The 14,256-nt window shown below is 43.4% G+C and overlaps 1 protein-coding gene across 2 annotated transcripts in view; it reads left to right on the top strand.

Annotated features, from left to right (window-relative positions):
• LOC110535871 (nuclear receptor subfamily 6 group A member 1-A) overlaps positions 1-13,961 on the top strand; it is a 76,351-nt gene extending 62,390 nt beyond the window's left edge. For both annotated transcript variants that reach the window (XM_036935695.2, XM_036935696.2), the window contains 8 exons: positions 5,461-5,691; positions 6,358-6,413; positions 8,593-8,762; positions 9,296-9,529; positions 9,771-10,025; positions 11,291-11,412; positions 13,191-13,343; positions 13,478-13,961. In XM_036935695.2, coding sequence (XP_036791590.1) covers positions 5,461-5,691; positions 6,358-6,413; positions 8,593-8,762; positions 9,296-9,529; positions 9,771-10,025; positions 11,291-11,412; positions 13,191-13,343; positions 13,478-13,617 — 1,361 coding nt within the window. In that variant the 3' untranslated portion in view covers positions 13,618-13,961. The remainder of the gene's footprint in view (positions 1-5,460; positions 5,692-6,357; positions 6,414-8,592; positions 8,763-9,295; positions 9,530-9,770; positions 10,026-11,290; positions 11,413-13,190; positions 13,344-13,477) is intronic.
• Positions 13,962-14,256: the final 295 nt, after the last annotated feature.

Here is a 14,256-nt window from a genome sequence, read left to right as displayed (position 1 = left end):
GTGTGCGCGAACAGTCGACAAAACCCTAACCAAACTCCAAAACGAACAAAAACATCCCAAAATGTTGTCATAATATATGTACGAACGGTACCGAACCATTTGCGGCCACCTTTATTGAGGAGGAGAGGATCCATAGTGTAAAGCAGGGCTCTCCCATCCTGTTCCTGGACTGCTTTTAATTATATATTTTTTTATTGAACCTTTATTTTTTTTAGACAAGTCAGTTAAGATCAAATTCTTATTTACACTGACGGCCTACACCGGCCAAATCCACACGACGCTGGGCCAATTGTGCACCGCCCTATGGGACTCCCAATCACGTCCAGTTGTGATACAGCCTGGAATAGAACCAGGGTGTTTGTAGTGATGCCTCAAGCACTGAGATGCAGTGCCTTAGACCACTGCACCACTATTAATTAGCTGGTTAATCAGGTCAGTTAAAACGGGGGTTGAATTGAAACCCTACAGGAGGGTAGTTCTCCAGGCTTGGAAAGCCGTGGTGTTAACCTATGTGACCTCTCACAGCTTGTGTTTGAAGTAAAATATCAAAACAGAGCAGGGTTTTGGGCGGTCTATAACATATGCAAGACAATGCAGAAGGTGGAGCACCTTTTTAGGTGGCCATTTTGAGAACGAGGAGAGCTCTGAGTTCAAATGAAGGGGGAAAGTATGTGGGTCCTGTCCTCTTTTCTGGCAGACTTAGTAGAGGTGTTATTCTATTACACACAGAACAGGGGCTTTAATGACCGAAAGGCTTTTGATTTAGACCTTAAGGTGAATCTTCACTGATACCTCCGCCCTTCCTTCAGCGTCAAGCTTTGTCCTCATTGTGCTCCGAGAGCCCACTTTTTAATCGGACTCAAGTCACTTTATACAGAACCACTATAATAGAGTACTACAGGACATCAAGTTCTTACGTGCTGCGGTATGTAGTAGTGGGTAAAAGCATACTGATGACACTTCTATATTTGTTACTGCACTCTGGAGTTGCTTCTGGCAGGACGTTTCTCCATTACGTTGTTAACTGTATGGCAGTGCGAAAGACCCTCGTGACATGAGTGTTCCTTATGGAAGAACAAAAAATCGGTGTTGGGGTCAAAACATAATCTATTACAAACCTCAACAAGTTTGTTTTGAGTAAGAGCTCCTCATTGTTCTCAGGCTGGTGGGATGTTCACGTTAATGACCAAGGATTACATTTGAATCCGTTGGCGGGGCCCGAGTGAGCCTTTTGTGTGTGTACAGTATGACGACCCCAGAAGAGCGTCCCGAGGAGACAGAACTTAAGCCTCATAGGTAATCCCATTGGGCTTTAGAGCTCTTCCATTCCCCATTCAGTAGATCTGGGAGAGGCTTTATGCTCCTTAACATTTCTCCTGCTCTGGCTAATTGCCTCTAGTAAGAGGAACCATACCCTGGGCTCTGAAAGCCCACTCTGCTCCTTCTAGTAACAGGAACCTTACCCTGGGCTTTGAAAGCACACTGCTGCTTCTAGTATACTTAGAGCAGGGATGGACATATAGGACCTCTGTCATCTCTTTGACAGGATGATGTCTGATTCGGTTGCAGCTCTATTTAAGTTCTAAAGAAGATGAGGTTACCACTCAGTAGTAGTAGTTTAGTGTTTTATCAGTCCACAAGTGTGTCCTTGTGGATAGTACCTGAGGTCTAAAAGTTGTTATCTGCCATTTTATTAGCTTTTGGCCAATCTTATATGTTCACGATAATCAGTACTTGGTTTGGACTGAAATAGGTTCCGGGACTCATTTTGGGGGCCTGTACTGTTTATATTTAGGTGCAGGAGCTCCACAAGCTAAATACATTTGAACAGGAGCTCAAGCAGTAGCCCAAGTCGAGCACTGATGACAGTGAATGTGTAAGGTAAAGGAAGCCTTTGCACAGTATGGGTTGGCATGGGTTTGATGACCTTGTTGCTTTAGATCACTGCACCCATGTCTCCCTCTTATATCTGATGGGTTAGTCCATGCCTGGATGAGGGGAAAGTTCATGGCTATGTGAACTACTGGTTGACCAAAGGCCGTCAGTAAGAGACTTACCTCAGAGCAGCTAGGGTTAATTTTTGGGTTCAGGAGAAGGTAGCATTAACCATGACCACTATAGCTGAGTTCTCACCAGTCTCCTTCAGGACTGGGTTATGGGACCAACAACCCAGTCGTCATTATTTACTATTGGTAGAATCAAGTGAAAGCAGTTCAGTCTGCTCTCAGTTTGCTCACTAACTATGGGAGCGCATCACAGGAGGCTGTTGAGGGGGAGGACGGCTCATAATAATGGCTGGAAGGTAGTGAATGGAATGGAATGGCATCTCACACCCAGAAACCATGTGTTTGATGTGTTCGATAACATTCCATTTGTTCCACTCCAGCCATTACTATGAGCCCATCCTCCCCAATTAAGGTGCCACCGGCCACCTGTGGAGAGCACAAACCGCACCGGATCTCCATCTAACGTTCATCTGACATTCGCACCGCCGTTCGGTGGGGTGTGTTTTCGGGACCACCTGCCGCCAGTGACTGCCGACATTTTGGGAGTTCTGTTTGAAGCACACTCCCTACTTTAATGTTTGCATATTTTGCATTGCTCATTTTATATGTATATACTGTATATACTGTATTCTATTGTGTTTTAGTTTATGCCGCTCCGACATTGCTGTCAGGTATTTATATATTCTTAATTCTATTCCTTTACTTTAGATTTGTGTTTATTGTTTTTGAAATTGTTAGATATACATTGTTAAATATTACTGCGCTGTTGGAGCTATAAACACAAGCATTTCACTACACCCGCAATAACATCTGCTAAACATGTGTATGTGACCAATAATCGCAGTGCAAGAGGCGTCATTACAGTCCCTGGTTCGAAACCAAGCTGTATCACATCCAGACGTGATTGGGAGTCCCATAGGGCGGCGCACAATTGGCCCAGCGTCGTCCGGGTTTGGCCGGGGTTGGCCGTCATTGTAAAGAAGAATTTGTTCTTAACTGACTGATATATAATCATTTTTTAAAACGTTTGTATTATACTTAGTAATGGATGATGATGATAAAGCGGGGACAACAAACCCCATGTAATTGCTGATTGACCAACAGAAACTGGGATGGGATGCCTTGTCAACTGATATCATAATTTTGAAAGCTAAGCCAGTAAGGTTGGGGTTGTTCTGCGTTATCTCTTCTTCCGACAGCCGTTGCTTCACTGGGCTATTCACTGTAACCATGGCGTCAACCCATCTGTTCAGAGCTTTTATGAGGGGGGATTGGGGTTGAGGGGTGTGTGTGTGTGTGTGTGTGTGTGTGTGTGTGTGTTTGTGTGTTGGTGGACGGGGGTTGATCGATAGGGTAGCACTAACACGGTGGACAGCAGAGAGTAGGGAAATAGGTTTTTCTGTCTAATTCATTCTCTGTCTGCATAGTGTTTTATTATCTCACCTAGAGGTAGATGGGGATTATGCCAGCTAAGATTTTAAACAGCTTTTTTTGAAGTTTGGTGTCCTCAAAGTGTGCTGGTCTGCAGATTGTGTCGTTTCTGTGGGGATTAGTAAAGTAACTAAGAATGTCAGGAGTTCACAGAGGATTGTAAAGTCTTCCATTTAAATCCTTAGTTGCTTCGTCTCTTTTTGGATTTATAAGTGGATGACCCACTGATTCTTGAAGAATGTTAACTATAAATGCCGTAATCAAATCAAACTTTATTTGTCACATGCGCCAAATACAACAGGTATTTCACCTTACCGTGAAAGGCTTACTTACACGCCCTTAACCAACAGTGCAGTTCAAGAAGAGTTAAACAAATATGTAATATATTTTTAAAATAATTTAAGATAGTAACACCTTCTGCACTTCGTTCAAGTGTCGTTCCCCATCAGAACCCAAAAATATAAGATTGGAGTAAAACAATGTTTGTAATCAACATGCATCTAAACTGTATAGCCTCAAAACATGGTTAAAACGATACATTTGGGATCATGTATGGTCAGTCCTTGCATCCGTAGCTCTAGTAGTTACATTTCTCCAGCCCAATCCCTTAGCTTTTTTAGTAAAATAGGAGACAACACATTATTGTTTCCGTTGAGGATTCTAGCTTTAAGTACATCTCTCTATGATTCCAGACTCCAACACGCACACCCAATGGAACGTGTGCACACACAGACACATGAAAGCAAGAAATGTCACTCTATAGAGATGAATGTAAAGCCAAAAGCTATTTAGCATCAGCGATATTGTCATTTGGGGATAAGGGCTAACTGTAGTAAGCTAGGTGTTTTGAGCTTTATTCTGTTTTCACATCTGGGTCTCTCGTGGCCACCACATGTTGTTAATCTGCTGGCTAACCTTAAACTCAGAGCACTGTGTAATTTAACCAACTATTTTTGAATGTGCTTCATTTGGAACATCCTGTTCCACTACTTCCTCAACGGCAGCCCTTCCCTCGCCTTTACCCAAGGCCCCCAAATATCCCCCAACATGTGTTCCAAGTTACTGCCCTCACTTTTGCTCTGAACAACATTTTACATTTTGAAACTCTCAGAGGGAAAAGCTGCACCATATATACCCTTTGAGGAAACAAGGTTTAGGATAAAATGTAAAGGCTCTGGTCTGCACTGTGTTTGCCTTCTAAAGAAGATAGCTGTGATATGAACCTACCAGTTGGACACTGGGGGCTGCTGAGGGAAGATGTCTCATAATAAGGGCCTGATTTGGGTGGATGGAATGGTGTCAAGCATATGGAAACCATGTGTTTGATGTGTTGGATAACATTCCATTTGTTCCACTCCAGCCATTACTATGAGCCCATCCTCCCCAATTAAGGTGTCACTGCACGCCTATGGAGTTAGAGAATCGTTAACTGTTAGTTGGTATATTTTAACAAATATAAATTCCCTTGTCACACCAGCGTGTTATGCTCACAGTGAGAGATTTAGATCTTATGCGGGCTTGTGTTTCAATGTACTCTATCTATCTATGAAAAGGGGAGTGAATCTAGTCAGGTTTCACCGAGTGGTGTCAGACTATAGTCACACTGAAGTTGAAATGACGCTGCCACTGTGTCTAAGGGAAAGGAGAGCCTGTAAACAAATCACCAGGCAGCCCAGCGTGTGTCGTTTAGCCTGGCCCTTTCTCTGCTCAGACCTACTGAATAAAACATTCAAGATGTCTGCCCATTCTTCCTCCTAACATCCAACTGGTTACACTGGTTGGCTACACTAAGTTCCACGACGATGGTTAGAGCTGTAGGGTACATATGCTTGGTGAGGACTTATGGCGACGGGTTTCTTTTCAGATCTGAGAGCAATTTTGATCATGCTGCATTTTCTCCGTAGATATTTGTCTTTATTATGTCCAATTTGTCATTGATGTTACTTGAATGTTGTGATATGTGGCAGGCGTCTGTCGGTTTTCTGTCTCCTGTTCTAACAAGTCATTCTGTCTCTTCTGTCAGATGTTGCAGCTGACCCACGTGTTTGCCTCATCTGTGGAGACCGCGCCACAGGCCTGCACTATGGCATCATCTCCTGCGAGGGCTGCAAGGGCTTCTTCAAGCGCAGCATCTGCAACAAGCGCGTGTACCGCTGCAGCCGCGACAAGAACTGTGAGATGTCGCGCAAGCAGCGCAACCGCTGCCAATACTGCCGCCTGCTCAAGTGTCTACAGATGGGAATGAACCGCAAAGGTAAGAGGAGACCAAAGAGGCAAGAGTGACGAGCAGACAAGAGCCACGTATGCAGAGGCCTAGAATTCTGAGCTGAATGTACTGTACTAGAACCATAGTGGATTGTTCTAGAACCACAGATTTCACTGGATAAGCTCCATGGGGGGTTTCCACTAGATAGCACAGCCACAAAGTCAAATTGGCTATATATCGTAAAAAAATCTGGAAAACCAAAACAATGTCATTTAAGGTTAGGCATAAGATTATCTGTGTGGTTAGGGTTAATGCTAAGGTTTAACATGTGATTATAAGAAGATAAATGGTATAAATTGTTAGGGGGGGGGGGGGGGTGACTTTGTGGCAGTGTTAACTAGTGATGACCCCACCCTCTTGTCAGCTCGCAGCTAGGCCCAGCTCTGTTGTTATGCAGCTAGTGCTCTCTGCTGGATTGACTGTGTAGATGAAGTTTCACATTTTGCTGTACTCTTTCCTGATGATCTGCTGTGGCACAATCATAGCAGCCACCAGGTGGAGCCATAGTACCAATGTTGCTATCACTACTCCTCTAGGAATTGTTCTGTACTTTAGTGTTTTTTATGTCTTGAAAGCCAAACATAGTATTTTTTTTAAACCATACAGTTTGTTTCTCTTATTGTGGTGCTTATGGCTGTTCTGTGTGTTTTCCAGCAATCAGGGAAGATGGCATGCCAGGAGGGAGAAACAAAAGCATTGGGCCTGTACAGGTAAATATTCACTGTGCACTCTACCACAGCTAATTACAGCTAGTTTCCCACAGTGGCTTTGATATTGCAGAACTGTTCTGAATTGTTTTTTTATTTATTTAAATTGCTTACTAAGAATTGTTATGTAAAATACTGGTAATTTCTAACCCATTGCCCTGAACTGTGATTATTATAAATGAAATTGAACCCATTGACAGTGATTTCATGCTCACATTCATTTATAATTTCATTAGCTGGCTTTAAACAAGGTAATTGGGCAAATCAGCATCCCTAATTGCTTGCAGCACCAGTCATTATTTACAGTGTTCAAGTCAATCTATGTCATTAACTCCTCCCGAGTTGAAGTGATGAGAGAAGATCGAAAATTAGGGGGTAAAAAAAACACACACAAAAAAACAATAAACAAATCTGTCATTAACAATAGAAGGATTAGCCATGCTTTTCAAATATCATTTTGGCATAGCTAAGATGTGGGTCATTCCATGTCATTTCAGCAAGCCATGACACGCACCCTCTCAGATTGTTCTGAAATCGTGTCTGTAGTTAGAAACAGATAAGATAAGCCTTCCGGAAGCATTATTTTGTTGAAATACAATTTGATCTCTTAGAAATTAAGCTAATTAATTGCACACAAATTGGATATATATTTTAATAATTATTGTACCTAACATCCGATTTGGACCAAACTTTTTGGTAACCATGAGTAAGACATGAGGAATCCAAAAGAAGCAGTCAAAAGCCACCCACAGACCCCCCTCCCCCACACCCCACATCAATCCCACTCCAAAAATAAGTATATAGTATCGGTTCCCTATGTTTGAGAAATATTATGGAGCTGAGGTTCTGAGTATTGTTTCTTCATCCTATGTAATGTATTCTCAATGAATTTGGCAAAATAAAAAAATGTTCTCCTGTTCAGAGAAATTAGTCATTGAAGTTATTGGGTTTGTGTCCCATCCTACTGTACATCCCAATTAACAAGTTCTGACCACTAGATTGTGCTGTTCCTGCTAATAGGTGATATTTAAAAAAATAATATTCCCCCCAGCCACCATTTATTAAAGTGATAGTTCACCTAAATTACAAATTAAATATTGCTTCTTACCTTGTAAGCAGGATGGGACATAAACCCTTCAAAGAATTACACATTTTTCTGAACAGGGGAACGAAAACATCAACAAATTCACTGAGAATACATTACATAGGATGAAGAAACAATACTCCAAGCCACGGCTCCATACTACTTGTCAAACATAGGGAACTGATGCTATATACTCATTGTTGGGGTGGGTTTGGTGTGGGGTATGGGGGGCTTTTGACAATTTCTTTGGATTACTCATGTCTAACTCATTGTTAGAAAAAAGTTTGGCCCAAATCAGATGTTAGGTACTATAGTTATTAAATATATGAATCCTATATATTAAAATTGCCAATTTGGGTGCAATCAATAAGCTTAATATTTTAGAGATCAAGTTATATGTCAACATTATAATGTTGCAGGAATACTTATCTGTTTCTATCAACAAAAACTATTTCAGAACAATTTGAGATGGTGGGTGTTGAAATCCTCTTTCTTGTGTTTTTTTGAAGTGGAACGACCCCTGTATGTGTGGGTGCGTGCGCATGTGCATGGTGTGGCCTTGTGCCTCTGTGGAACAAGTTGTCCTAGGATAATTATACCCTGGATAACAGTGCTATGTTAATCCATTCAGATGCTTGAAAACAATGCTGTAGTATTAACAGCTAAAGACTTGAAGTACCCAGGGGAGTGAATTATAATAGTTAATGGGCTTGCCAATGCCATGACTCTTTACATATTCTCTCTCTCTCTCTCTATTCTCTTTCTGCTCTCTCTCTCTCTCTCTTCTCTTTCTGCTCTCTCTTTCTTCTCTCTCTCTTCTCTTTCTGCTCTCTCTATCTCTTCTCTTTCTGCTCTCTCTCTCTCTCTTCTCTTTCTGCTCTCTCTCTCTCCTCTTTCTGCTCTCTCTTTCTTCTCTCTCTCTTGCTCTTTCTGCTCTCTCTCTCTCTCTTCTCTTTCTGCTCTCTCTTTCTTCTTTCTATCTATCCTCTCTCTCTCTTCTCTTTCTGCTCTCTCTCTCTCTCTCTCTCTCTCTCTCTCTCTCTCTCTCTCTCTCTCTCTGTCTCTGTCTCTGTCTCTCTCTCTCTCTCTGTGTTACAGATCACAGATGAGGAGATTGAGCGGATCATGTCAGGACAGGAGTTTAAGGAGGAAGCCAGTCTCCCGGAGCACACCTGGAGCAACAATGGTGACAGTAGTGACCACAGTTCCCCTAGCAACGGCGCCTCCGAAGGCAACCAGCCATCACCCGCATCCACTCTGTCATCCAAGTGAGTTAGCAACTCCTCTACATTAGGGAGCATCGTAGCCATTGTCAGCAGTTTGTCCATTTACGAAATAATGAACTGCCTCTGACATCTCATTGCCAAGTTAGTAAGGTGTTTGCCACTAGAAGAATGCCTGAATGCAATCTATTCAGAGTTAGCAGTGATATCTGTAGAATGAATTCGTACCAGTGTCTGCTGTTCTGGCTATGGAGACATGCATAGTGTCTATCAACAAGCATCAAGGCCAAATATAGTCTATGTAGTGTGGTGGTATCTATTTGAATCTCTCTCTGTGTCAACATCCACATATCTATATCAGCCATGTACTCTGATTATGTTAGAAATGCACAGAAATAGTTATTTATCAAATCTCAACAACATGAGCACACTTAACAATTTCTGGCATTTAGTGTAAGTACAGCATGTAGTTGAACGACTATTGTGAGTAAATTATCTCGCGGCAGTGACAGTTCTACTGTGTTTTCCATAATGTCTGAGGTGTGAGTGTGTTTGATCATTGTGTTTTCTCTGTCCAGTCGCTCTGTAGAGATGAATGGCGGCTACACGGCGGCTCTCAGGGACCAGTACATGAACACCCCCATGAACACCCCCTACCAGCTTCTACCTCACCTCTTCAGCTACCATGCCCAGTCAGGCCTGCTGGCCCCACAGCCCCGCAGCCTCTACCCCCAGTCACACCCCCTGGTGCTGCAGCTAGTGGCTGCAGAGGACCTGGCCCCACTGACCACCCCCATGCTGATAGAGGATGGGTGAGTATGCCTGCTTAACCGGAAATATCTGCTGAGCACTCAAACCGTGGCATGTTTTTTTTGACACAACAATTCCAGCAGACATCTATCTGGAAATGTGTTTTACAATATGAATTGTTCAGCCATGTGACCAGGTCAGCTACAACTCCTGGCCCAATACAATAACATGAACACTTTGCTGTTATGAAGCCTGTTGATATTCACATCCGCGTCTCTCTGTCTCCCCTGTTATGTGTGTCAGGTACAAGGTGACTCAGGTGGAGTTGTTTGCGCTGCTGTGTCGTCTGGCCGACGAGCTGCTGTTTCGTCAGATCTCGTGGATCAAGAAACTGCCGTTCTTCTGCGAGCTGTCCATCGAGGACTACACCTGTCTGCTCAGCTCCACCTGGCAGGAGCTCATCCTGCTCTCCTGCCTCACCATCTACAGTGCGCAGATCTTTGGAGACCTGGCCGACGTCACCGCCAAGTACACGCCCTCTGAGGACGAGATGCAGGGGTGAGTATTGCCCGACAGTGGGATCACTGTCAGGTTTAAACAATGATACTAGGTTGTGTTCATAGGTTTATTTTGGAATCATTGTATGGAAAGAGACCATTTAGCTGGGACACCCTCCTCTTCTGCCGAGTGGCGCAGCGGTCTAAGGCACTGCATTTCATTGCTTGAGGCGTCACTACAGACACCCTGGTTCGATTCCAGGTTGTATCACAACCGGCCATGATTGGGATTCCCATAGGGTGGCGCACAATTGGCACCGGGTCCTCCGGGTTTGGCCGGTATAGGCCGTCATTTAAATTTTTTTAATAAAATTCTCCTTTTGTGTTGGCATTCAGGCATCAGATGTTAGAAGGCAATAGTGTTTGCGTTCCTGGACTAATGTTATTGTAGTATTTTTGGGAGGTGTGGTGGCTGAATACGGCTCTTAAGAGAAGGGATGATGTCAACATTTGAGTTGTGTTTCCTTCTGCAACAACAGTCTCCTACAGAGACCACCGTTCCACTCTGTGAGTTCACCATCTCTAAAGGCTGTGATATTTCGACCATTACATCGGGGTATATTGGTTTTGGAAGTGTGCCAGTGAACTGTCCTGTGAGGTGGATGACTCCTCAGGACTGTGGCTAGCACTGTCTGGGCCATTATGAAATACAGGTCTGTCCCTCTGTCCCAGATTGGCCATAATACTGTGGGGGCTTTTGGCTGTGTGTAAATCAGACCAGAATTATCAGCCCTTTTGGCACACTTCTTCCTCATTTTCTATTGGATTTACGGCTGGGTTGTGTTGCAAAGGCCCATTTGCCTGCAGTTTGCACATTCAAGGAGAAGGTGTTTGATTTACTAAGCCAGTGCTAAGCGGTGTGTAGGCACATGTACTAAAGTGATCAAGATTTAAGGGGAGCTGCAGAGACGGTTATAGAGATTGATGAGTACAGTTGTTCAGTTTGCCGTGTTTAAGTACATGCTCCTTCCTTAAAGCTAAAGGAAATGTTTAGTCAGCGAGATGAATGTCCTTAATCACTTGTAGTGGATCAGCCCCCCCCCCCACCCCCACCCCTACTGCTCATCCTCTTATTACGGTCATGATTGAATCAACTATCATAAATCTACTCTCCCATAACTTTGTTATTTCTTTGTGATTTTCCACTTCTGTAGCTGTGTGTACAAGAGCTGGTAGTCTTGTTGATTTTGTGGGTTGTTTGCGAGTGAGCGGGCGTGCGTATCACATTTCACAATCTCACCATGTTTTTGTATGCTTCCTCTCCAGGTTCAGTGAGAATGGCATGGAGGTGATGGAGAGGCTGATCTATCTGTTCCGCAAGTTCCACCAGTTGAAGGTCAGCAACGAGGAGTACGCCTGCATGAAAGCCATCAACTTCTTGAACCAAGGTAACGCATGCACACACACACACACACACACACACAGTCAGACACAGCACTGATCCTTCAGGGATTTTCTGAACTGCTCTGCTGCTCAGATGCTTTATTGAATAAAAAGAATGCAAACGTCACACATGTACAGTGCCTTGCGAAAGTATTCGGCCCCCTTGAACTTTGCGACCTTTTGCCACATTTCAGGCTTCAAACATAAAGATATAAAACTGTATTTTTTTTGTGAAGAATCAACAACAAGTGGGACACAATCATGAAGTGGAACGACATTTATTGGATATTTCAAACTTTTTTAACAAATCAAAAACTGAAAAATTGGGCGTGCAAAATTATTCAGCCCCTTTACTTTCAGTGCAGCAAACTCTCTCCAGAAGTTCAGTGAGGATCTCTGAATGATCCAATGTTGACCTAAATGACTAATGATGATAAATACAATCCACCTGTGTGTAATCAAGTCTCCGTATAAATGCACCTGCACTGTGATAGTCTCAGAGGTCCGTTAAAAGCGCAGAGAGCATCATGAAGAACAAGGAACACACCAGGCAGGTCCGAGATACTGTTGTGAAGAAGTTTAAAGCCGGATTTGGATACAAAAAGATTTCCCAAGCTTTAAACATCCCAAGGAGCACTGTGCAAGCGATAATATTGAAATGGAAGGAGTATCAGACCACTGCAAATCTACCAAGACCTGGCCGTCCCTCTAAACTCTCAGCTCATACAAGGAGAAGACTGATCAGAGATGCAGCCAAGAGGCCCATGATCACTCTGGATGAACTGCAGAGATCTACAGCTGAGGTGGGAGACTCTGTCCATAGGACAACAACCAGTCGTATATTGCACAAATCTGGCCTTTATGGAAGAGTGGCAAGAAGAAAGCCATTTCTTAAAGATATCCATAAAAAGTTTGCCACAAGCCACCTGGGAGACACACCAAACATGTGGAAGAAGGTGCTCTGGTCAAATGAAACCAAAATTGAACTTTTTGGCAACAATGCAAAACGTTATGTTTGGCGTAAAAGCAACACAGCTGAACACACCATCCCCACTGTCAAACATGGTGGTGGCAGCATCATGGTTTGGGCCTGCTTTTCTTCAGCAGGGACAGGGAAGATGGTTAAAATGGATGGGAAGATGGATGGAGCCAAATACAGGACCATTCTGGAAGAAAACCTGATGGAGTCTGCAAAAGACCTGAGACTGGGACGGAGATTTGTCTTCCAACAAGACAATGATCCAAAACATAAAGCAAAATCTACAATGGAATGGTTCAAAAATAAACATATCCAGGTGTTAGAATGGCCAAGTCAAAGTCCAGACCTGAATCCAATCGAGAATCTGTGGAAAGAACTGAAAACTGCTGTTCACAAATGCTCTCCATCCAACCTCACTGAGCTCGAGCTGTTTTGCAAGGAGGAATGGGAAAAAATTTCAGTCTCTCGATGTGCAAAACTGATAGAGACATACCCCAAGCGACTTACAGCTGTAATCGCAGCAAAAGGTGGCGCTACAAAGTATTAACTTAAGGGGGCTGAATAATTTTGCACGCCCAATTTTTCAGTTTTTGATTTGTTAAAAAAGTTTGAAGTTCCACTTCATGATTGTGTCCCACTTGTTGTTGATTCTTCACAAAAAAATACAGTTTTATATCTTTATGTTTGAAGCCTGAAATGTGGCAAAAGGTCGCAAAGTTCAAGGGGGCCGAATACTTTCGCAAGGCACTGTACATGAACAGTAGCTAAGGGCCTCTCCTCAATGTGTCCCTGTCTGTCATGCAGATATCCGTGGTCTGACTAACGTCTCCCAGTTGGAGCAGCTAAACAAGCGCTACTGGTACGTGTGTCAGGACTACACTGAGTACAAGTACCCTCACCAGCCCAAACGCTTCCCCGAGATCATGATGTGTCTGCCAGAGATCCGTTTCATGGCAGGTAAGTTGGGGCATCTATCAGGGATCGGCATGGCGGGCGGTGTATTACGAAATGCTAATATAAAGGTCCATAACAAGGTAGGCGATAGGATAATTGCTCTGTACTCACACCCTGTGAAACATGTTTCTTTCCAGGCAAGCTGGTGAATGTTCCCCTGGAACAGCTCCCCCTTTTGTTCAAAGCAGTCTTGCACTCCTGCAAATCCAGCCTAATCAGCTACAGGACAGGAAGTTCCCCCTGTCTGACTTCTACGGGTACCTCCCCTGGGAACTGAGGCCTGCCCTGCTGGCTCTAGGACCGCCCCTTTACTCAGAGCTGGCCTAGGGGGCAGGGCAAGGGACTGGTCCTCCTTCCTGTGAATGTGACAAGCAGCTAGTTTTATAAAGCTTTTTTTTTCTCTATATATTTATTACATGACAGAGCTGAATGTATGCTGATTTATGCTGTGCACATGCTTCTGTACAAACTAAATGCACAGTGACGCATTGGTCTTTGGAGTTTACAAGTGTGTATCCGATTGCTCAATGTGTCGGTGTTGCCATTGTTAGAACTTGATTTTAAACATTTATTTTATTCGGAGGGGGCCGGATATAAATGAGTTGACAAGTGTTTTGAGACTACCTCAGGAAGATGTTTCTATTTTCAGGTACCTTTTTCTCGCCGTTTTGAAATGAAGAGTTGCCCAGTCTAAATCCAATCCCTGTAAATGCTTTAAACTCCTGAATCATAGATTGATAAGTAGGCATTTACCACGAAATTGACCAAAGGCATTGCTGTACGTTGAACCAAAGATTTTTTTAAAAGCGTTCACCCCTGCAATCAACAAATGAATGTTCACTACAGGTGTATTGTCCCCCTTCTTGTCGTATTTTTCTATACTGTGTTACACACACTATCTCTTACAGAACCCACA

Source organism: Oncorhynchus mykiss, chromosome 11 (assembly GCF_057628025.1).
Source record: "Oncorhynchus mykiss isolate SJ-2025 chromosome 11, ASM5762802v1, whole genome shotgun sequence".
Taxonomy (NCBI): domain Eukaryota; kingdom Metazoa; phylum Chordata; class Actinopteri; order Salmoniformes; family Salmonidae; genus Oncorhynchus; species Oncorhynchus mykiss.
This window is presented reverse-complemented; position numbering and strand designations above follow the sequence as displayed.